This window comes from Lepidochelys kempii, chromosome 18 (assembly GCF_965140265.1).
Source record: "Lepidochelys kempii isolate rLepKem1 chromosome 18, rLepKem1.hap2, whole genome shotgun sequence".
NCBI lineage: Eukaryota > Metazoa > Chordata > Testudines > Cheloniidae > Lepidochelys > Lepidochelys kempii.
The window spans coordinates 6,903,813-6,927,864 of NC_133273.1; the positions used below are offsets into that span (position 1 = coordinate 6,903,813).

The following is a 24,052-nucleotide window of genomic DNA, read 5'->3' on the forward strand; positions in this document are numbered from 1 at the left end:
TCACCTGTATGAGCCAGAATTGAATCCAGCTCCCCAGTGTCAGGGTAAACAGCAGTAATGACTTATGTCTGGCTCTTGATGTCTGGGGATCCAGGCCACAGTGTAAGAAGGGACCAATGTGTGCTCTTCCCTAGCTGACTGTTGGTGTATTTTGTGGGGGGAAAGGAGGTGATCAAATCCAGAGGGGTGCTCCAAGGGAAAGTGCAAAGAAAAACCTGTGCAGCTAACCGGGCCCATCAGAGCAAGGCCAGGCTCTGAGCCCCTTGCTGAGGAAGTGGAAGGGCAGCACCATGCAGACAGCCTGGGAGTGCAATGCCAGAGAGCAGCAGAATTGGGCAGGGAGTAGCCATCTGGGGGGCACAGAGATCGGTGCTGGTAACATGGTGCCTGCCAGGGGCCGCTTAAGATGCTGTGCTGCACACACCTTTAGAGATTTGCAGTGGACCCCCGGCACTTCCCCTGCTGCTGCTACCACCGCCCCCAGACCTGGTGCTGCTGGGTTGGAGGCTTCCCCACTCTGGCACTGCGAGTGCAGAAGGTGGGGGCCCGCAAAGATTCTAAAAATTAACACTGGCCACTCCAGGCTTGTATTAAACTCCCAAGGTCACAGCTTCTCTCTGACCTTGGATGGGTAGCTGTTGCCACCACCCAAATGAAAAGAAACCCTTTGAAACCAGGAAGGCACACTTGGGAATTCCTTCCTGTAGGGCACCCTCAAGCCCTTTCACGCCCCCTCCCAGGAAGGTCTGAGAAAGAAAAACAAAGGAAATCAGCTGTTGCCACCAGCTAATTAAAACAACACCTGCACAAACCTCTTAGGACCCCAAAACCCCAATCCTGTTCTTAAAAAAGGTACATTTTATTAAAAACAAAAAGAAAATACACCTGGAACGTAGGCTATTGCTAGATTTAAAAAAACCACTTACAAAATTTAAACATCAAGAATAACCTTCTTGAGGTCCAGCTTAAAGGTTACAAGTAAAGCAAAAAGCATTTGGGGTTTAGCACAGAGGAGTCCACAAGCCAATAAAAAATAAAAGGAATAATCCTGATCGTGGCTTCCTAGACATTCCCTGATTTACTTGCATTTTGCGGGGTTTTGATAAGCAATATTTAGGTATGATCTGATGGTTTTTCATACCTGGCTTTCAGCTTCTCACAGCATAACTGCTCCCTGTTCTCCTCTTTCTAGGAGAAAAACAACACACAGACAAAGAAGTTTTTTCCCAATTTTAAAAAGTTCTAGCCCTCCCATTGGCTCTTTTGGTCAGGTGCCCACTCCTTTTCTTTTACCTGTGAGCTTGTTAACCCTTTACAGGTAAAGCAAGTAGAGAACAGCTACTAACGGGTTTTATAGCTAGCTAACTGGCTGGCTGGGTGTCCATAAAAGGGAGCTCCCCCCTTCATTTATCACACCCCAGCCTGGGGCTGCAGAGGCTACTGGGCCCCAGTGACAGATCCTGGGATGAACTGGACCAGCCCGGGATGAACTGGGCCACACCAGGATGAAAGACCCCCTCAGCCTTAGCCCTGCAAGCGACTGAGACCTGCTCCCTGGGTAGGCAATACCCTCAGCCAAGGCTACCCTTCCCAGTGGCCCTTTCCAGGCAGGTCGGCACCATCTGCCCAGGGCCCAAGAGGGAAGCGAGCTCAGGCTTGAGTGGCTCAGCTCAACCACAAACAGACCCATTGTCTCAGCAGTGGGCAGCTCGCAGCCCGTAGGGCTCCAGTTAATGGGGAGCACGTGGTCCCCCTCCCTTCCCCAGCCCCAGCAACCCAGGACTGGGCACACTGATCTTCCATACGCAGGGGGTGGGGCGAGGGGGGTCCCCATGCCCCAGCACTGCCAGTGCCCCACACTCTGCCCCTCCAGCTTGGCCCCCCCCCCCCTTCCAGATGAGCACCTCGCTGTCTGGTTCGTGGCCGGGACACGGTGGCCGCACCACACTTCCATAACGTCAGTTGTTACCTCGAAGCTGAAGGATTCCCAGACAGTCTGTGGGCTGCGCTAAAATTCCTTTCCCTGAAGCAAACCTACTTTTGTATTAATATTAACCTTGCATAAAGCAGTTCAAGTATTTATACCAATTCACATGCAGTCATAAGAATGAGCATTGCATCATGCTGTGAAAAACACGAGACTTGCAATGCTTACTCTAAGTAGCATTCAGATATTATCTAGCTATATATTACAATAATACTCTGTAAGCGTTGTGAGTTTACAGACTGAGTTGAAATGGATACAAAAATATAATAAGGCGGAATTACCGGTAACTTTAAATTATGATAGGGATAGGAAGACTCAGGGTGCATAAATTCGGTTATATAGCACTGATTTAGGGTATCTCAGCAGACACCACAGAGCTGAAGCAGCAGCTGGGCAGCAGAGCCCATGGGTGCTGGGCACTAACATGGAGCCAGGTCAGTGCCTGAGCCCCGGCCTTACCTGTGCTGGGGGTGGGGAGCACCTGGGCAAGGGGCAGGGGCCACTTCCTGCTCCTCAGAGCCCCGTCTGGCAGCTGCCCCCGCCCTCAGGCTGTCCCACCAGCTTCATCCCTTGCCGCCAATCTGCCACCCTAGGCACCTGCTGGTCGGTCTTTGGTGCCGATGCCAGGCTGCAGCAGGACAGGCACTGCCAGGCATTTGTAACCCACGGGGGGGCGTTACGGGCCCCTCGGTGCGGAGCCACAGGCGGTTGTAGGCATCTCTCTCAGCCCCCAGCTGTGGCTCAAGCTGTAGATGCTTGTGCTTTCAGCTCTGGCGATCCCTAGTTCAATCCCAGGCACATCAGCCATAGCGTGTGCACACGGGGGCTGGGATCCCTGTCCTGTGCACCAGCAACTAAACCTGGCATCACCCTGAGCAGGCCTGGTTCACCTGCGAACTCCTGCCGCCACCTACTGGGGCCATGCAAGAAATGCGACCAATTATACTTCACTGGCATCATACCGCCATGTGCCCAGCTCCCCTCATGTGTGCCCCTGGAGCAAAGGGCATACAGCACTGCAGAAAGGGGCACAGCCCCATAGAATCACCCCCTGGTGCCCTGCCCTGATGCCACCAGCGAGTGGTGCAGAAACTCAACAATATACAGAACCCACCACCACCATCAATTCAGTGCTGGGTCCCCCCTCTGAATTGGCCCTGGGGCTAGCCCTAGACGGTTTGCTGCTCTAGTCAGTTCCCCTCCCCTCTGAAAGTTGGGGTGGGAGGGGGACCCCGTTGGTGCTGGGGGTAGGGGGCACTCTGAAAAGGCCAGGACTGTCACTGATTGGCCTCCAGCTGGTGGGCGGTGGCTGGGCTAGAGGTGCTTAAAAGGATGATGCTTTAGGTGTCTGCTTATGTGGCCAACACCTATATCAAGTCATGAGTAGCCCCATCCACTCCCTGCCCCTTCTGTCAAGCACTCAGCTTGTCCCTTCTAACTCCCCCAACCCCCAAATCACAGTCCCTCCCCATCCCCCTGAATTTATCCCCCTGCACCAGCAGAAACTCTTGCAGGACAGACACCCCTCAAACATTCCAGGGGCAGCTGGGCTGTAAGGCCATGGATGTGGGCTGGAGCAGACCCACCCAGCGCCAAGAATAACTGACACAAACAATTAACCCTCCTGCCCCAAACAGCTCCTTGTGCCATAGGGGATGGGGGCCGCTACCCAAGCTACATTGAGCAGTCAGAAGCTGGCCAGGTCGCAAAGAGATGACACCTGGCTTCAAGCTTTAGCTGCTCTCGAGGGTTTGCAGACAGGGCTGCAACTCTGAGCACTGGGGAGGGTTTCCAGTAGCAGGGAGCGAGGTGGGGCAGATTTGGGCTCATGCCCCAGAAGGTGCCCTGCTCTCCTAAAATCCTGGCTGACTATGATTTGAAGTACAGTCCACTCAGATGCTCTACAATTAGGCTTAGCAAGCAATGAGCCCTGCAGGGTGCATGGCTGTTAGCATTGACCCACACAGAGCTGATCACAGGAGTGGGGCCTTCAGATTGCAGCTCTGAAGGGGTTAAAGTATCAGGACATCATAGTAATCATTGGTTACTTTAATCATCACTAAGTACCAACAGGTCCCTCTCCCTCAGTGTCTGACCACACTGCTAGAGAAAAAGGGGGGTGTAATTCAAACACAAATACCACCGTGTTGAGAAACTGGCTGAGAAATGTTATATTGGACCATTCGCACCTTCCACCCTGTGGCAGGGACATGTAAATGGAGGCTGGTCCTTTGCCATCCTCTTCTCCACATAGATCCCACCAGGCTCGTTAGAAATACCCAGACAGAAGAGAGCTGAGGAAAGGGGGTGAGCGGGACAGAGACCAGCTTTTCCTCTAGTTTCTCTCCCATATATTGTCTCCCGCCCCTGTGTTTACACTGATTAACTACACAGATGCAGGGCGGGGTCAGGCTTAAAATCACTTTAAGAAAAGAACCAGTTTTCTTCCCCTAGGTGAGCACCAAGAGAGAGAATACAACCCACAAAGGTTTTTTTTAAAAACTGGTACTTTTCCATGTTTTGGCTGTTTCTGTTTCATGCTCAGAGGCTAGCGGAGAAGCTGGGGTGGGCAAGTTCACTTTTGTTTCTGGTCAGTTTTCATGCACTAAAAACAATATCCAGTACTTAAGGAGAGTCTTAATCAGAAGGGTTGGAAGCTCTTTAGAAAGAGGGCGAGCATCATTTGCTGCATTTTACACATGGGGAAACTGAGGCACAAGCCACAAACTAACTTGCCCAATATCACAGGCTTTGAGTTAGTAGCAGAACCAAGCACAGAACCCAGCTTTTCCCCTCCATGTTGCTACTGGGCCAGGCTGCCTTAGGCTAGCAAAACATTGCAGTGTTGGGGATGCGAAATTGGCAGGGCGAATGATTTGTGCCCAACAGAAATCTGTTCCTTGGCCGTGAACGGGGCAATGAGTGGAACTATTTCTTTAGGTGAACCCTTGTTCTGAGAACTAACTTGCCTGGCTGGGTCCCTTTAACACAGGAATTCCAGGCAACCTTGTGAAGAGCCCTTCCCACTGCTGCTGGCCTGCCCACTCCCCCGGCCCTCTCTGGCCAGCTGATTGCAGGCAGGGCTCATGGAGAATGATTTACCAGCACCCTAGCCTCCTCCTGGCGCCTCTTATCAAAAGTCTCTCTGCAGACCTTTGAGACCGTGCAGAGACCAGCTCCTCACACCTGATTCCAAGCTCCCTCAGTGCTGGTGAAAAATGCTCTCCTTTGAGTTCCTGGCCTCCTGGCTCCCTGGCTTCGCCTGGGGTTCCTCCCTGATGGACTCTCTCTTGCAAGGTGAGGCTAAAGCCCTTTACTGGGTTGCCTCTCTGGTCTTCTTGGCTTCCCCACAACCCACCCGGCTCTTTTCTCCCCTGCAGGGCTAATAGGAGCTTGTGCCGTGTCTGTCCTCTGCAGCCTGGTGAAGATTTATCTCTACATCCAGTGTCTGAAGTAAGTGGGGGAGGAATCGCTTGTCCCAACAAAAATGATTCCCTGAGCAGCTTTGATTTCCTCCAAGCACTTTCTCCCTGCCCCCAGGTCCCACCGCCCTGTGGGTTCACTTGAGATGGGCACCCAAGCTGCTTGAGTGCTACGTGGTGAAGAACGGACTCTGACGCCTGGCATTAAAACTCAGGCGGGTCGCAGCATCCTGGCCTGTAGCGTGACCGTACCAGGCTGTCTGGAATGGCTGGTTCTGTCCCCTGCTGGGCTCCTGCCAGTCCCCTGGTATCGGAGCTGCCCCTGGGCCTGGTGGAGGAAAATCTGTTTGAGTCTCTAGCTCTTTTTCCTTGGGCAGAGCCTTGGATCTGATTGCAAAGATTTACTGGCATCTGGGGCTAGACTGCCTCCTGCCTCCCTCCCCCCCCCCCGCCCCACACACGCACGCTGTTTACTAGCCTATAACACAAGGGCGTGATATACTTCATGCCTTGTGTAGGCCCAGCTCACTGCACACTTCCCTCCATTCTCTTCCCGCCTCCCCCCCACCCCCAAGATCCCTGTGTGCTGCCCCCTCATCCCCTTCTACTACAGGGACTCCCTGCAATCCCCCCACTCCTCCCTCATGCCAGGGGCACAGGGTGTCCCTCTCCCCCATAAAATTGTCTCTCTTTCTGCCCTGCATGCCAGGGGCTTTCTGTACCTACATTCCCTCTCCCCCATACCCATGGCTTTGTGGGCTTCCCTTCCGTCCCCCTCCAGCCCATTATTAATTCTGGGGGTCGGCACATTAGCCTCTATGGGGAGGATGGGCAGAGCTGGGTTGGGGTGGTGTGACGCTGGATGGTATTAAGGGCTGCCCCCAATCAGCTCTTTGATCTGCAGAGGATTGCAGGCCTGGCTGAAGCTGCTGGCTCTGCAAACCAGGTGCCAGGGTCTCCATGTGCCCCGCCCCCTTCCCCCTGTTGGTTTTTCTGACCCCTCCCCCGCCCATCAGTAGGATTCTGCCCAGTGATGCCTAGAACATTCCCTGGCTTTTTGGAATTGATCAGACAGGGCGTTCCAAAGTTATTGCATTAAAGACATGCATTCAGGGCCCCTCTTGGCTTGGCCAACGTGTCAGATCAGGCGAATCCCAAAGGATCGGCTCCCTGGCTGGCCCCACAGTCCTCAGGCTGGCTCTGGGGGCCAGCAGGGCCAGATACTAACTACACTTGGGGAAAGGGGGGAAGATGGCAAAAAAGAAGTCTTTGTGCCCCACCCGGCAATGCACAGGCCACTCTTAAGGTTGCCAATTTTGGCTGGCTTTTTTCCTGGAGGTTTCATCGCATGAAATGAATCCTGGAGGCTGGGCAACCTCTGCTGGTCGAGCTGCTCAGCCCTCTCTGTGAGGACACACTAGCGCCCCTGTGGCTGGGAATTGGGTGTCTCTAGGTGGCTGTGGGGGTGCGCCCCAGAGCCCTTGCCTGCAGCACAGGGAGGGGAAAGCACCAAGCTACCCCTGCACGAAGCGGCTTTTCTATAGCAGCTGCAGCCTATTCAGCGCAGCCCCAGCTGCTTCTGGAAGGAGTCTCTTCCCTTTCGCCTTGCTCCAACCTAGGGACACCTGCCCCCCCCCCCCCCCCCCAATGCTGCTCAGGGCAGGCCTGCCACCTCAAAAGCCAAAGGGGAACACCCCCTTCCCTGGCCCTGAACCCACCACCAGAGTGGATCCGCTCTATCCCCTGGCCAGAGCCCAGGAGATGACCTGTGAGGAACAGCTGCCAGGGAGGGGGGCTGAGACAGGGGACCTGGTGTAGGTTAAAGAGCATTGGGCTGGACAGTGAAGAGATGGGTGGGTAGTTTTGGTGGGGGAAGCGTCTGGAACTGGGTTTCTTCAGGGTTATTATTTACTTTGCGGCTGAGGGGGCCTCTTGTGTGGCCAGAATTCGAGAGTCGCTGCCCGTGAGGTGGAGCCAACCTTGGGCAGCTTCGTGTGCCTGGATCTCTTGGGTCAGTCCCGAAGACCCACAAGCCCAGCTGCTCTGTGAAAATCCCCTGCCCCTCGTTCATAAGTGTATGGCTGAGGCCTGGTGTCTTTGACTTGAGCTCCTCCCCCGCCCGAACCGGCTGCATCTCGCTGGGGCAGGATGCTCATAGCTGGCCTTTATGCATAAACTAGAGCAGACACGTGACACTTCGGGATCCTGAGCTGCTATGGTAGTTATTATTGGCTGCCTTGGATGGAGGACTTGGGGAGCAGGGGGAAGCCTCCAGGCAGGAGAGGGGCCTGGATGGACTGAAGGAGAAAGCAAGAAAAGCTGCTCTTGGTTGGAGTGATGGGGGGCAGTCGGACAGCCCCTTGGGGCTTGATCCTGCAGATGCTTTGTTTCCACTGAAGCCAATGGATGTTCCCACGCTCTGGCACTGCACGGAGGGGCGAGTTACAAGAACCTGGCTACAGGGGGTGAAGGTGGTTGAAGGTTAGCAGCCTGGGACCTGGACTTCCCCTAATGCAGCAGGAGGGAGGAATTTCCCCACGGACTGATCCTGAGCCAGCAGTGTCCTGAGCCTGTCTCTCTCTGTTCCCAGTGACCCGGACAGGCAGAAGGAGGAGGAGACCATCCGCTCCCAGTGGTCTGTACTGGATCACATCCACTTCTTTCTACTGACGTTGATCTTCACGGTGGTTGGGTATCGTGTGGCTGCTTTGGTGGTGCTGGAGTTTTCCCTCAGGGCTGTGTCTATGCTGCTGTCCCTGAATAAGGTGAGGAGTCATCTCTGAGTAAGGGCCTCTGTAATAATCGCCTGATTCTCTCTGTAGTCGTGTATGAGCCATCGTTGGGACTGGACCAGGAGGGTGGATTCCTGATGCATAGTCTAGTGCACTGTAGTAATAACTCCCAGCTCTTACAGGGCACTTTTCTTCAGTAGATCTCAAAATGCTTAATAAAGGAGATTTGTGTCATTTATTCCCATTTTACAGAAGGGGAAACCAAGGCACAGAGAGGGTAGGGACTTGCCCAAGGTCACACAGAGCCAGGAATAGAACCCAGGTCTCATGAGTCCCAGTTTAGTTCTCTATTCACTAGGCCACACTGTGCGTGGTTCTCCAACTTCCATTTGCCTGTAATATTCCTGCCCAAGGAAGCGTCCAGCCCTAGCTGATGACCTGATTACGGGTGGAGTCTATGAACACCCTGCCGCTGGCCTGAGGGAGTTGCTGCAGAGCAGTCCCTTCCAGAGCTGACTCTGATTCCTTCTCCAGACCTTGCTGCTCTGAGGACCAAGAGACTAGAGCCAGGAGTCAAACGTTGATCGGCTGAGTGGCAGCCTAGGACAGTGCTTTTCAAACTGCAGGTCTCGACCCAGGAATGGAAGACGCTGGGTCGCGGCAGCTCTGGTCAGCACCGTCAACCGGGCTGTTAAAAGTCCCGTCGGCAGTGCTGCCTGGCTAAGGGAGGCTAGTCCCTACTTGTTCTGACACCACGCTGCACCCCGGAAGCGGCCAGCAGCAGATCCGGCTCCTAGGCGGGGGGGCATGGGGCTCCGTGCGCTGCCCCTGCCTCGAGCACTGGCTCCAACTGGCCAATGGTAGCTGGCGGGGGCGGTGCCTGCTGCTGGCTGCTTCCAGGGCACAGTGCGGTCCGCAGTGCCAGGGCAGGCAGGAACCCTGCCTCTGCACCCCAGATGCGCCACTGACTGGGAGCTGCCAGAGGTAAGCCTGTCCCCCTGCCCCATCCCTGAGCCCACACTCAAACCTGGAGCCCCCTCCTGCACACCAATCCCCTCAACCCTGGCCCCAGCCCAGAGCCCTGACCCCCTCCCACACCCCGACTCCCAGCCCTGAGCCCCTCCAAACCTAGAGACCCCCTCCTGCACCCCAAACCCCTCATCCTTGGCCCCAGCCCAGAGCCCTGACCCCCTCCCACACCCAAAACCCCTCATCCCCAGCTCCAATTTTCTTCAACTGGGTTGACAGAAAAAAAGTTTGAAAACCACTGGCCTAGGGTACCAGCCACTGGCCCACCCTTCCTGGGCAGAGTCAGATGACACATGATTAGAAGCAAGTGTAGGCTCAGAGGTTTTGCACACCAGACCATCCCTTGTCTGGGCTGCTGTGGGATGGGAGAACCTACCAGGGTCTGCAGCTCACGAAACCTCAAGGCATGTATGTAATGTATGGCCCCAGGCCACCAGGGGTTGGGGGTGGAGGGCAGGCGAGGGGATGTTGTGCCGGACATTCGAAGGCAACAGAGAACAAAGGCGCCGCCTGCATTGGGGCAGTCCCTTAGCTAAGGCGGGGGGAGGTGGAGCTGAAGGAGCAGGGTTCTAGTCCCCGTGCTGCACCATGTGCACCATACTGGGCCGTCTCGTTACACCACCATTATCTTGGCTGTGCTGTAACATTACCTGCCCCATGTTGGCGGCTGCTCTCTGATGTCTTGAGTGGTTTCCATTTGCTGTGCTGGGGAATTAGACCAGCCACTGAATCCTAGCCTCCGTCTCGAGGAACACGTCCCGCTGCCCTACGGGCATGTAGCGAGCGTGCTGCATCTCCAGTGCTCCGCTTCCGCAGGGGGCGCACAGCAGCCAGCTGTACCTGCTGTGCCAGTACTCCCTGGGGTGCGGCATCTCCTGCAGCCTCAGCTACCTCCTGGAGGGGGCTTCCCACCGCAGCTGCAACCTGACCCTCAGCTTGGGCCTGGCCGGCCTGATCACCTGCTACGTCTGGAGGCTGGCCCGGCACGTCTGCACCATGTACGAGCTCCACAGCAAGGAGCGCTACTGCGGAGTCTGCATCTTCCTGCTGACCACCTGGCACGGCATCCCCACTCTGCTCTGCAACGCCCTCAAGATCACCTTCGTGGTGGCTGACCTGGCCGCTGTCGCGCTGATCAACAGGGATTTCCTCACCACCTCGGAGGCCATACGCTTCTGGACGCCGCTCACCATCTGCTACACCCTGCTGGTCATCTACATGCAAGGTGAGGTCCCCGTGGCCACTAAGAAACCAGCTGAGCTCTTTCCTGGCCAGAAGGCTCCCAAGGGCCCTTGGGATTTTTGGCAAGGGGCTTTGTTTTGCGCACTTCCAGGCATGACGGAGGAACCCCCTGGTCTTATTCATGAGAACTAACTGTTCATAATGGGACCTTTAAAACGGAGAGCTCCCAATGAGCAAGTCATAGAATCATAGAATATCAGGGTTGGAAGGGACCTCAGGAGGTCATCTAGTCCAACCCCCTGCTCAAAAGCAGGACCCATCCCCAGTTAAATCATCCCAGCCAAGGCTTTGTCAAGCCTGACCTTAAAAACTTCTAAGGAAGGAGATTCCACCACCTCCCTAGGTAACGCATTCCAGTGTTTCACCACCCTCTTAGTGAAAAAGTTTTTCCTAATATCCAACCTAAACCTCTCCCACTGCAACTTGAGACCATTACTCCTTGTCCTGTCCTCTTCCACCACTGAGAATAGTCTAGAACCATCCTCTCTGGAACTACCTCTCAGGTAGTTGAAAGCAGCTATCAAATCCCCCCTCATTCTTCTCTTCTGCAGACTAAACAATCCCAGTTCCCTCAGCCTCTCCTCATAACTCATGTGTTCCAGAACCCTAATAATTTTTGTTGCCCTTCGCTGGACTCTCTCCAATTTATCCATATCCTTCCTGTAGTGTGGGGCCCAAAACTGGACACAGTACTCCAGATGAGGCCTTACCAATGTCGAATAGAGGGGGACGATCACGTCCCTCGATCTGCTCACTATGCCCCTACTTATACATCCCAGGCTTCGTGCATTTGTATATAGGCACTTGAGGTAACCTGCTGATTGCCTCTCAGTATGAGGCAGGAGCCCTCCCCTCTCACGCGCTCCTGCTCGTGCCTCCTCCCGGTATCCCACTTGCCCACTTACCTCAGGGCTTTGGTCTCCTTCCCCCGGTGAACCTAGTTTAAAGCCCTCTTCACTAGTCCAGCTGTTGGATGCAGGACAAGGGGCCAAGCTGCCCACAAGGGTATGATCAGCCAATGGGAGCTTGTTCTGATGATGTGGCGCTTCTGTTTTGCCCTTTGTTGGTGGAGCGAGTGTGGTGGGCATGAATGTCTGGAACCAGAATGGGACCGAATTCTCTCCTGCTGCTTGTGTAGTTTCGGTAGCGCTCAGGCATGTTTCTCTCTCATTCTTAACCTCAGCATTTAGCTTTGCCTTTGCAATGAAGCACAGTCCCGGGAACTGTTCCCACCACCTTGATCCACAGATTATAAATCCAGAAGGGACCACTGTGATCCTCTCTTCTGACCTCCTGCATAGCACAGGTCGTAGAAATCCAATGCCTACAGTCCATTCTCCAATTTCTGCCAAGGGCAGAGATCTGGACTGTCCTGGGCAGCAGCTCAGGAGCATGGCTTCCTGCAGCCCCTCCCTGGGGACAGAACAGATGCCAGTTTTTCTCTCCCATGGCTGCAATGTGGCTGCAAAGCTCCTGGTGTCACAAAGGGTGTGTCTATGCTGGAGCCACAGGGGCAGTTTCCACCTTAGGTAGAGAGACTGGCATGAGATGTGGCCGAGCTTGCATACAAAACTAGCAGCGGAGCTGTGGCGGTGATGGGCTAGTCACCCTGAGAACCTGCCTGCCTGGGACCCTTGGTACATACTTCAGGTGTCTAGCCCAGCCCACCACTCGTGCTGCTGCAGCTACTCTTCTGTTCTTAGCACGCTAGTTTGACCAAAGCTAGTGCAGATGTGTCTACCCAAGCTGGGAGTTACACCTCCAGCGTAGCTGTACCCAGTGTCTTTGGAAGGGACCATTTCTAAGCCATTTTCCTGGCCATAGCAGCCCCATGGCGTGGCTGAAGCTGCTGCCCAAGCCCAAAGGGAGGGTAGGAAATGGTTCATGCCGTGACTGTGGGATGGCTTTGTTCCTGGCAGAGGAGCAGAGGCATAACCCCAGCGAGCAGATGGTCTATCAGACGGTGTTTGTGAGGATGGGAGGCCTCCTCATCCTCCTAATGACAGTCGGCCGGTGGATGGACATCATGAACATCTTCATCTCGCTGGTGGGTGAGATCTGGTGCCTGGTTCGGGCAGGGATCATGCTGGACATCTGCCGGGCTCAGGTGAGACTGCCCACTGTGACAGGATCAGGCCAGATGGCTACAGGAAAGTGATAGAAGGCAGATATATTAGCCCCAGGTTAAGTAGGTCCCTTTTCCCTGGTTAAGGTAACAGGGAAGGGTTTTTTTTTTGTTTTGTTTTTTTTACATGATACCATTATGATTTATTATATACTTTGTTACAGGGTCAGGCCAGATGGCTACAGGAGAGTAATAGAAGGCAGATATATTAGCCCCAGGTTAAGTAGGTCCCTTTTCCCTGGTTAAGGTAACAGGGAAGGTTTTTTTTTTTTTTTTTTTTTTTTTTTTTTTAAAACAGAAAGGAAATTTATTTGTAACAATTACAGAGAATACAAAAGGAGAAAGAAAAACTTAGTAACAAAACAACGCAATCAAGAGGTATAACACAACAGCTTTCAGGAGGGAGAGGTGTTCAGGTTAGCCCGGGCCCAGAGCGGGGGGGCTTCCTCGGCACTCGTGGTCTTCCACCCTCCTGAGTTACCTGGTGGCCTAGAGCGGGGGGGCTTCCTCGACACTCGTGGTCTTCCACCCTCTCGAGTTACCTAGTGCCGCGCCCAGGGTCACCGACCCTCCCTCTCCTGAGAGTGCCCAACAAAATGGGCACGGCTGCGGGGTGGGTGGTTGGGAGGGAGGGGGGGTACACCCATGTATTATAGGACCCCTCCTAGAAAACAATAATAATGGTATTCACAGCAACTAACGGCTGTGACTGGCGGCTCTCGCTCTTTCCCTCAATCAGAGGGTCAGACGGAGAGAACCGGACGGGGTCACCGAGCAGAGAACCCCGGACAGCGCCCACCGCTCCTCGAAGGTGTCAAGGGAGTCGGTGGACGTTGCCCAGAGGAACTCCGCCCAGATACGTGAATGTACTGAGAGCCGGAAAACGGCCTCGCAATCGCAGGACGCCTCATGAGCCAACCTCCGCTCTCTGGTCTTATAAATGGCTGTTTTAGCCAAGGCTAGGAGGAGGCTAACCAGGAGATCCCGCGACTTGGTGGGGCCACGGATGGGGAGTGTATAGATAAAGAGGTGGGGGGAGAAATGAAGCCAAAAGCGCAAAAGAATATTTGTGAGGAGCCGAAAAAGAGGCTGCAATCTGGCACACTCTAAATAGACGTGCGCCAGGGTTTCCCTCACATTGCAAAAAGGGCAAGTCTCCGGAAGGGAGGTAAAACGTGTCAAAAACACGCCCGTGCTCACAGCCCCGTGAAGGAGCCGCCAACTGATGTCCCCGACGGGCCTCGGGACCAAGGTGGAGTACAGGCTGGCCCACCGAGGTTGCTCGCCCTCCAAAGGTGGTAAGAGATCTCGCCACTTTGTATCGGGGCGGGACACCAGGGTGCGGGCATGAAGGGTATGGAGCGTGAGTGTATATAAATATTTCCGTGATGCAACTTGAAAACCGACCGGTTGCAGTTCATGCAGCCGGCTCGCAGTGAAAGGATGAGGGGTGTGTTGGGATCGGCAGGGTGGGGGCCCGATGGAAAGGTCCGGCGGGCCTGGGGTAAGGGATGGGCGGGGCGCGCCCTCGCACAAGGCTCGGCTAACATAAGCCCGAGCGGCGGGGGTCAAAGCGGCCTCCACCTTCTGAAGCACGCGCCGGGGGGTGCGAAGGCTGGAGAGCCCCATGCGTCGAGCGAGCGTCAGGGGATCCAGCCAGTCCCCCCGGTCGTAGTCCAGGAGGTCCCCGACCCTCGTAACTCCCGCCAGGACCAACCTCTGGCGCACCGTGCGGGACTCCGCCGCCTGCACACAAAGTTGGGGGTTGTGTAGCAGGGGCTCCGTGAGGAGATCTGCCCCCACGATGGCCGCCACGGACCTGGTCGTTGAGAACAGTTTCCAGGCCCGGAGGAGGTCCTGGTAGAAATCCGGTAGCCCAGAGAGGTCTCGCGGAAAACCTCTCGGACAAAGATAAAAGAGCTGTCGGTCATATCGGAGCCCATGGAAGCGGCGTAAAAAGGCATGCGCCAATATGCTCCACGTCGAACTACCTGCACTATAAAGGAGCCTCTGCAGGGCCTGGAGGCGGAAAACGCGGACCTGAGTGTACAGACACTTCAGGCCCTGCCCTCCTTCCTTCAGGGGCAAGTGGAGAACTCCAACAGGGGCCCAGTGCAATCCTGACCAAAAGAACTCCAGAATCAATCTCCGGAGGTGGGACAGGAAACCCGGGGCCGGGGCTAGGGTGTTGAGCCGGTACCAGAGCGTGGACAGGACTAGTTGGTTAAGCACCAGTGCTCTCCCCCGAAGGGAGAGACATCGGAGTAGCCTCGTCCATTTCCTGATCCGCTCAATCACGCCGCCTTCCAAATTTTGCCAGTTCTCCGGCGGAGAAGGGTGCGTGGCAGAAAGGTAAACGCCGAGATAGAGCAGAGGGCCGGCACTCCACCGGATGGTCTGAAGCGCGGGCGGGAGGGGGCTTACCTGCCGCCAGCCCCCCACCGCCAAGCCAGAGCTCTTGACCCAGTTGACTCGGGCGGAGGAGGCTGCCGAAAAGATGGCTTGGCATGCCTCCACTCGCGCCAAGTCGCCCGGGTCCTGGACCACGAGGAGGACGTCATCGGCGTACGCCGACAGGACCAGTCGCAGCTCCGGCTCCCGCAGCACCAACCCCGTCAACCTCCTGCGGAGGAGACAGAGGAAAGGCTCGATCGCCAGAGCGTACAGCTGGCCTGAGAGGGGACACCCCTGCCGCACCCCTCGCCCGAAGCTGACCGGTTCGGTCAGGGTCCAGTTGAGCCTAACCAGACACTCCGCGGAGGCGTACAGCACCCGGAGAAAACTCACAAACTGAGGTCCGAATCCAAACGCTCGCAGGGTGCTCAGGAGGTACCCATGATCTACCCTATCGAACGCCTTCTCTTGATCGAGAGACAGGAGGGCGAACGACAGACCGTCTCTCCGCCCGAGTTCCAAAAGGTCTCGGACTAAAAAGAGGTTGTCAAAAATGCTGCGACCCGGGACAGTATAGGTCTGGTCTGGGTGAATCACGTCCGCCATCACGGACCCTAGCCGCAGCGAGATTGCTTTCGCTACGATTTTGTAATCCGTGCTAAGGAGTGAGAGGGGACGCCAGTTTCGTAAATCGCGGAGGTCCCCCTTCTTCGGCAGCAAGGCGAGCACCGCTCGTCTGCACGAGAGAGGGAGGGCCCCGCTCTGCAAGGACTCAGCCCAGACAGTGACTAGGTCTGGGCCAAGGATGTCCCAGAACGCGCGGTAAAACTCCACGGTCAGCCCGTCCATGCCCGGAGATTTATTGGTGGGCATGCGACGGAGGGCGTCCGAGAACTCGGCCAGGGTGAGAGGCAGCTCTAGCCGGTCTCGGTCGCCCACGCTGACCGTGGGGAGTTCCTCCCAGAGCACCCCGCAAGCGCCAGGATCGGTCGGATCCGGGGAGAAAAGGTTTGCGTAGAAGTCACGGGCCCTCCCACACATCTCCTCCGGATCCGTGAGGGGGGTGCCGTCTTCCGCTAGAAGGCAGGTGACGTGTTTTTTGGCCCCCCTCGTTTTCTCCAGGGCGTAGAAGAAGCGGGAGCCGCGATCCATCTCCTGAAGGAGGCGGATGCGGGACCGGACAAAGGCACCTCGGGCCCGGTGGTCCTCGAGGGCTCGAAGTTCCTCCCGCTTCTCCCGGCACGCTCCGCAGAGGGACGGGTCCCCGGGGCTGGCGGCCAGGCGCCTCTCTAGCTCTAAGACCTCCCGTTCCAACTGCTCTATCGCCGCATTTCTCCGTCGGCTGGTGCCCCGAGTGTAGTTGCGGCAGAAGAGCTTGGCGCGCACCTTCCCTAAATCCCACCAGCGCCGCACCGAGGGAAAGGCACGCCACTGCTCCCGCCAGGCCAGCCAAAACTCCCGGAAGGACATCACAAAGCTCTCGTCCTCCAACAGGCTGTTGTTAAAATGCCAGTAAGCCGGCCCCGGTCCCTCTGCACGGAGGGAGACCGTGACGGCAACCAAATGATGGTCGGAAAAAGGGGCCGGCCGAATGGTGGAGGAGTGGGCCTGTGAAAGATGGAGACGGGATAGATAAATACGGTCTAACCGAGAGCGGTGCAACCGACGGGCCTCCACCCGAACGAAGGTAAACGTGGAAGTATCATCTGGGTGATGGTCACGCCAGACGTCCACTAGGGAGTGATAGTCGACTATGTCTCGAAGAATGGTCGCGGCGGCCGGGCTCGGCTCGGCCCCCGAGCGGTCCCGTTCCTCGAGGGTGGTGTTAAAGTCCCCTCCCAGGATCAGGCACTCGTGTGAATCCAGGGTGTCGAGAAATTCGGACACCTGCTGGTAAAATTGCGGCCGCTGTGAGCTCACTTGCGGGGCATAGATATTAACAAAATTGACCACGAGCCCCTCCAAACGAACTCGGAGGTGCAACAAGTGGCCCGGCACGGCCTCAGTGACTCCGAGCACCTCGGGCCGCAGGGTGGGGGAGAACAGGGTCGCCACTCCAGCTTGCCAAGCCGTGCAGTGGCTAAAGTATACCCCGTCCCCCCATTCCAGCCGCCACCTATCCTCGGCGGTTGGGTCCGTGTGGGTCTCCTGCAGGAAAACCACAGAGTACCTCCCCTCCCGAAGGTAGGAGAGCACCTGGGACCTGCGGAGAGCCATCCTACAGCCCCTGGTGTTCAGGGTTACAATGATGAGAGGTGTCATGCGGAGGGCTGGGGGGGTGGGGAGTTCTCAGGGGTGGGGGTACTCATGGCCCCCGGCGGGTCGCATAGCAACCCGTGTCCCATCCCGTGAGTAAGTAACTCTTTCCGGAAGCTGCGGGCCCGCTCGTAGGCCGCGGCACCGCCCTTCCCTTGCCCTCTACCCTCCCTCATAAGGGCTCTCGCGGCCCGAAGGAGTCGATCAAAGTCCCCCCATTGCTGGAGAGCCAGCTGTGCCCTATCGCGGGCACCACGGCATCGTTTCAAGAACTCCCGTAATGCATGCTGCAGCTCATGGGGGGGTAGGGTTACAACTCCCAGAGCAGTCCCTGGTGGGGCTTTTGATGCAGCTTCGTGGTCCGCTAAGGCGGGTAGGCAGGGTGCGGACCGCCGACGGGGTGTCTGACAGGCTGGGGTTACTAACTCCATCTCGTGCCTTGGGGCGGACGGGGATGGCAGGGGGAAAGGTGCAACTCCTGGGGAGTCGCAACTAGAAAACATAAAGACTGCTCCCTGGGGGGAATCTGCAAAAGGCGGAAAAGAAATAACCCCAGGGGTGGCGGTAGCCTTGCAGGAGGAGGGAGACTGAACCGGAATAGGGGTGGGGGCAGGGGCAGAGGTAAGGCCCTGGGCTTCAGGAGGCGCACAGCGAAAAGAAGGCGCCTCCCGAGCAGGGTCGGGGGTGAAGGGGCAAGGGAGGGGGCTCCGAGGAATGCTAGGTACTGGCTCCGGGGTGGTCGTGGCAGCCATGGCCCCAGGCGGTAAACCACTTTCCGTGGGGTGCTCACCCGGAAAGGCAGTCAGGGGGAAAGGGCATGGGGAGAGGGGGCCTGGGGTGAGATTGCCCAAATCGAGGCCGGCCGGCAGTAAATCATCCCCTCCCTGGGTGACCGGGGTCAAATCCAGGGCTTCAATCTCTGCGTACACAGAGGAGAGGCCGACTCCCACCACCCCAGGGGCCTCTCCGCTAGGGCCCGCCTCGGCGGTCACGTCGGGGTTCGTTGGGAGTTCAGGTGGTATCTGGTTAGAAGGGGCTTCCCCCGGGGCTTCGGAGGGGAGGGTCCCCCGCGGAGGGGGGATTCCACCCTCCAATGCTGGTCTATCTTCACCTCCCGACACCAGCGAATGGATCTCACTCGTGGCCGAGGCGGGAGGCTCAGGGTCGGTACCTCCCTTCCTGGTCTTCCAGGGGGCTTCCGCGTCAGATGAATGCAGCGGAGCTCGAGCCCTCCGCTTGCCTCGCTTCCCCTGGACTACAGTCCAGCCCTCCATGGCGTCGTCCGGGGGTGGAGTAGCAGGGGACGGAGCGGGGCGCGGAGGCAGAGGTGCAGGGGTTTGGGGGGGTAGCGGTAAGGCAGCATTAGGGGCGGGGGGTTCTCCTTGGGGCGAGCCCTCTCCTGCACCCGGTAAAAGCTTTGCCACACCCCCCTCCATAGGCTCTGCCGAGGTGGTTACGGCAAGAGTGGGACTCCCGTGGTCGCCCGGGCGTTGTTGGAGGGGTGCCTCTTGGGCCCGGACGGGGGCAGCGGTGGATCGGGTGGGAGGGGGGGTGGTGTCGGGTGCCGGGTGGCCAGGGGTGTCGGCAACAACAGGGCCGATATCCCGCCGGGTCTCGGGGGTCTCAGGTGCCCCTCTCCCCCGGGCCAAAGGGCAGTCCCTGCGGACATGCCCTGCCGAGCGGCAGAGGTAGCACCGGGCCTCTCCGGTGGAATAAAAGACCCTATAGCGGGCTCCCTGGTAGGGAACTAGGAAGGACCCCTCGAGCGCCTCTCCGTCACGCACCCCCGCCGGCAGTAAAATCTGCACTTGCCGGCGGAACGATAGGACGTGACGGAGGGCGGGGTCCTTGCAGCCTAACGGGAGAGGGCTAATAACAGAAACAAGCTTCCCCAGGGCAGAAAGAGCAGGTAACAGGGCAACATTAGGTAAAAAGGGAGGAACGGAGGTGAGGACGAAGCGAACGCCCAGATCTTCTAGCGGTTCCAGGGGGAGAAACACCCCCCCCACCACTAGGCCCTTCTCCACCGCCTCCTGGGCGGCAGTCTCCGAGGCCAGAAAGAGAACGACCTTCCCATACATCTTGGAGGCCGCCACAAAGGCCATGGGTCCTACCACTTTCGCCAACGCCTGCACGTATGCCTCCACGTGGGGCGAGGCGGGTACTAGGAGGCAACGAACACCGTGCTTCCTGGTCAGGGCGGGAAGAGGGCCCCGACTACTAGTAATGGCAGCGGAGGCAGTGGGAGGGCGAGATGAGGAGGCGGCAGGTGAGGGGGGGCCTGTCGCCACCCGGGCATACGTCCTGGGGGCCGGGGGAGGGATGGTCGCAGAGCTGGTGGAGGGAACAGCTGGGAGGGGTGCCGCGATCGATGACGAGGCCACTGTGGTGGGGGCGGCCTCTGCCACGGAGGGTCCAGCGGCATTAGCGGGGCCCTTCCCTTTTGGCCCGCTTCGATTTTTCCGTCTAACTGGGGGGGGGTTCCTAGAATCTAGTGGGGCAGGAACCAGAGCAGCAGTAGTAATCGCCCCGGTGCCTCCCACTGCCGATGCCCCAGCGGGGGCGGTGGCAGGGGTTCTAACAATGGAGGCGGTGGGGAAATCTTGAGGGGTGGGCAGGAGGGTAGATGGGGAAGGGGCAACCAATTTCGGTGGAGGGGCCTTGCGTCCCTCCTTCTCTGCCATTGTAAGCAGGGAGAGACAGGGAAACACTAGGGGGGGGGGGGGGGCAAAAATCGGGGTCCGGTAGTAGGGGTAGGCTATGGGGTAAACAATCCGGGGGGGGGGGGGGAGGACAACCCACCACAAGTGTCCAAAGAGTCTCGCTTGGTTGGTTGTTATGCCTGGTCCAAAACGCAAAGTCCAAAGCAAACAGCTGGATCCGAAGGCAGATGGCAGATTGCCAGCAGGGACGAAGCAGCGGGGGCCGTGATAGTTGTAATAGTGGTGGGGGGGGTTGGGGGCACCGATGGATCTGGGGGTAGCTCCCTGCTACACCCCTGTGCCGCCGCAGGCGCAGCTGAAATGCAGTCAACTCCCCCCCCCGAGGGTAGAAATTCAAAAGAAATCCCTCAGTCTTACGGCCTCTCTCCACGATGATTCATAGCTGCCCGGGAGTTCTCCGGCCTCTGGCGTCTGCTACAGCTGTTGGCTCTGTCCCAAGGCTCTCGGAAAAAGTCCAGGCAAAAAGCAAAACAGCTGGGTCTGGGGGGGTCCACTCCCCTCTCCGGACAGCAGGTTGGCAGTCCTCCCCCCCTCCTCCGGGGGTTTCAAGTAAGCAAGGAGCAAAGTCCAAAAGCAGGCATCGGGGGGGGGGGGGGGGGGGGTGCTGGCGACCGGCCAGCACACTGACGCAGCTCAAAAGAACGAAAAAAAACGAAACCAAAAAAACAAAGCGTCCGGCCCAAACGCAGGGGGGGAAACTAAGCAAAAGGAAAAGTGTGAAAAATCCGGGCCGGGGGGCTTTAGGAAAGAAAGGAAAGCAAATAGCTCAGGAGCGAGTGAAGAACGATTCCGGCTCCTTAACAGGGAAGGGTCCAGAACAATCGGGAAGCTTCTGGAAACAAGACAGGCTGATTAGAACACCTGCAGAGAATCAATTAAGACAGGCTAATCAGGGCGCCTGGGTTTAAAAAGGAGCTCACTTCAGTTTGTGGCACGCGTGTGAGGAGCTGGGAGCAAGAGGAACTAGGAGCTGAAAGTGAGAATGTGGACTGTTGGAGGACTGAGGAGTACAAGCATCAGCAGACACCAGGAGGAAGGTCCTGTGGTGAGGATAAAGAAGGTGTTGGGAGGAGGCCATGGGGAAGTAGCCCAGGGAGTTGTAGCTGTCGCATAGGGCCCTGGGCTGGAACCCGGAGTAGAGGGCGGGCCCGGGTTCCCCCCAAACCTCCCAACTCCTGGTCAGACACAGGAGGAGTTGACCTGGGTGGGGGAGGAATTGTGGGAGTGCGGGGAGAGGAGAAGTATGTTAAGCACAGCGGGTCAACAGGAACGCGGATGGGTAGCTAAGGAGTTGCCACAGAGGCAGGAGGATGAAGCCAGCCACCAGTTGCAATGGAGCAAATGAGAACATCCTGTGCACAGCGCAAGGGCCCAGTTCTCTGTGGTGGAATGACTCTGACGCCAGCAGAGACCTGGGCCCCAAGTGTGGGAGGGAGACAGGTAGCAGCTCCTCAGGGCACTCCTGTCTGGGGAGTGGGCCAAGGCTGTGCAGCCCAGTGAGAGCCCAAGAGAGCTCCTGTGTCCTCTTGGCTATGGGACCCAGGTAGCTGCCCGTTAGCTTATCCCTGATGCTCCTCGGGCAGGCTGCGGGTGCAGATTCTTGGCCGGAGAGGCTGTTCACTGTCTAATATTTGTGTGGTGGTCGGGGATGGGGTTTTCCTTCTCTGCAGGATTTTTCTCAAAGGTTCCCAGAACCCGGTTCCAGTTCCAGGCAGCCCCAGCCTAGGCCTGAGGCCCTTGGCAGAAAATCCAGCTCAGTGACCAAGTCCTCAAGTGGAGGGGCCGGAGCCGAGAGATGAGGAAGGGGCTGCCGTGTTCCAGCGATGGCAAGAAAGGCAAAGCCCCAGCAACCAGGACTGAAATGTGACATTTTAAGCTTCAGGCCGTGCCAACTGAAGCGGCTTAATTCACATGCCATATGTGCTCCAGATACTAACCAGATTCGGGGGCGATCTGCTGAGGACATGATCAAATGGACGGTTGTTAACCTGGGACGGTGCAAACTACCTAGATGACTCTTTGCTCCCCGCACCCCAAACACACTGTGGTTGGTCGATGTGCCCCAGTCCCTGGAAATGGGGAGGCCCCCAGTCGCCCTCCGCATCGCATCCTGGCGAATGGGAAACCATTCCCCCACCACCCCTGGTGTTTAAAGGTTTCACTTTCCCTGCTGGCTCTTTCCAGATCGTCTCTAGCCTGCCCCACCCAGAACCTCTCGTCCGCTAGCGATCCCAGCCTCTCCAGGTGCCTGAGCTTGCTGCGCTCGTCTCAGGAGCCAGCTGTCCCTGGATCAACCCCAAAGCCAAGTTTCTTGCCCATTGAACCAGTGCATGAGGCCAGTGATGGAGGTGGGTGGAGGGCAAGAGGCCATGGTGGACAGGAGGGCTAGGAGGAGCTTGGTCCAAGCCAGACCCGGCTGCTGCCATCTGCTTTTTTGGTGGCCAGCTGGATCTAGGCACAGGTGTCCCTATTGCCTGACACACAATCCCCATCGGCCCCCTGCTCAGCCTCTGCTAGCGAGTGAATGGGCATGGACCTTGCTCTCTTCCTGGAGGCTGTCCCTTCAAGTCAAGGCTGAGGCCCCTCGGCAGGGTAGCAGGGGAGACAAGTTGGGGGATGGAGGTCCAGGTCCAGGCCTGTTAATTCAGCACCTACACACTCATTGTAAAGAATTCACTCCTAATTCATTGCCAAGGGAATACCCCTCCACACTGGGTGTTGATGCAGGTGGGGGCTCCCTCTCATTTCACAGCAGCAGGCCAGCCCTACCCACCATGTGTACCTCCTCAGCGTCCCTCTGCACCAGGGGCTGGGGTGTCACTCAGTACCCCTAAGCATCTAACTGTCCTGGGGGCGCAGAGCCATTCCTCTGTAGCCCGTTCCACAGGGGCTCTGAAGGGGATGAGCCTGCAGCTGGGCTGGATGTTTGGATAGCACGGGCTGGCTCAGCTGGACTGGATCTCTGAATTCTGCTTTTGGGTGAGACTGGAGCTGACCTTGAAGTTCAGCAGCCCATGAGGGGACTGTCCGGACCTGCTGCTCCAGGCTTGTCTCATCCCCCTTGGCCATGTGTTTGCTCTGTCCATTCAGGCTCTGTCTGACCTTGCACAAGCCTCTCCTTCACAACCCTTGGTCCACCTCCTCCGGCACAGTGATTGCAATGAGCGACTGGGCTGGGCTCCAGACACGTCCCATCATGAGACATGAGGAGCCGTGCGCATCCACTTCCGGTCTAGTGAGTTTTAAGCGGAAGAGGGGAATCTGTGGACGCTTGTGCTGTCAGTCGTATGACCATACGAGAGAATAAAGTGTATAAAATACGCTGAGCTGGAGGGTGGGTGGCAAGAGCCCCTTCACCTTTCATTACTCCGCTTCTGACTGTTTATCATTGTCCTCTGTGGGTCCTGACCTGATCAGTGACAAGCGAGGTGCCAGGAAATGTTTGGAGCTATGTGGCCTGATGTGCTTCAATCTTCTTTTCCCCTCCCCTCCCCCCCACGTCAGCCTGCCCCCGACGTGCCCTCCTCTGATTGGCATTTGTATCTTTGCTTTGGCCTATCCAGCCAAGTAAGATCATGGGTGAAGGTAATATCATAGGCCAGTCCAACCTGCCAGTTCTTGGGCTCCTACCTTCCACATCAGTCATGGGTCCTGCAGAACCATTTCCACTCCTATCATGGACCCTGCTGCCACCTGGTATAAACCAGGACCAGAGAGGGGAACGGACTCTTGTAGCAGGCAGCTGAGTAGCCAGTGCTAGCAAGCCTGGCCTGACTGATGGGTCTCATGTTGCACTGCCTGCCTTGGTGAGATGGGGGCTCCAGGCCATGTGGGGGTTGTGAAATTTTGTGGGTGCTGAAGGGCTCCTGCTCCTTGGCTGAAAGGGCTATGGTGATTTTATTTTAACCCAAGCCAGCATGATTTGCTCATTTTACACACACATGCCCCGCCCCAGTTCAAAGCCTGGCTGCATCATGTTTCTCCAGCAGGGACCAAGTAACAGGGAGATTTTGGCCCTAAAACCTTCCGGCTGGGATTTCAGTGCTCTTCACCAGCCCACGGGAGGGGGTGGTACTGGCCTCGTTGCAGGTGGGAACACTGAGGCGCACAGAGTGTGTGGCCTTACCAAGAGTCGGGGGCAG

General features: G+C 57.1%; 1 protein-coding gene across 1 annotated transcript; it reads left to right on the top strand.

The window, feature by feature from the left end:
* The first annotated feature begins 4,879 nt into the window (after window positions 1–4,879).
* TMEM82 (transmembrane protein 82) lies at window positions 4,880–23,281 on the top strand. Its single transcript, XM_073316300.1, has 6 exons — window positions 4,880–5,284; window positions 5,368–5,440; window positions 8,000–8,174; window positions 9,987–10,395; window positions 12,332–12,519; window positions 21,581–23,281. Exons 1-6 carry the CDS (start codon window positions 5,206–5,208, stop codon window positions 21,707–21,709), a joined length of 1,053 nt encoding a protein of 350 aa, XP_073172401.1. The 5' UTR covers window positions 4,880–5,205; the 3' UTR covers window positions 21,710–23,281.
* Window positions 23,282–24,052: the final 771 nt, after the last annotated feature.

Bases quoted from the DNA above. Each gene is read 5' to 3' on its own strand.
- TMEM82 (XM_073316300.1), top strand. From the start codon at position 5,206: ATGCTCTCCTTTGAGTTCCTGGCCTCCTGGCTCCCTGGCTTCGCCTGG. The intron at 5,441-7,999 runs GTAAGTGGGGGA...CTCTGTTCCCAG, and splicing joins CTCTACATCCAGTGTCTGAA to TGACCCGGACAGGCAGAAGG. The intron at 10,396-12,331 runs GTGAGGTCCCCG...TGTTCCTGGCAG, and splicing joins GCTGGTCATCTACATGCAAG to AGGAGCAGAGGCATAACCCC.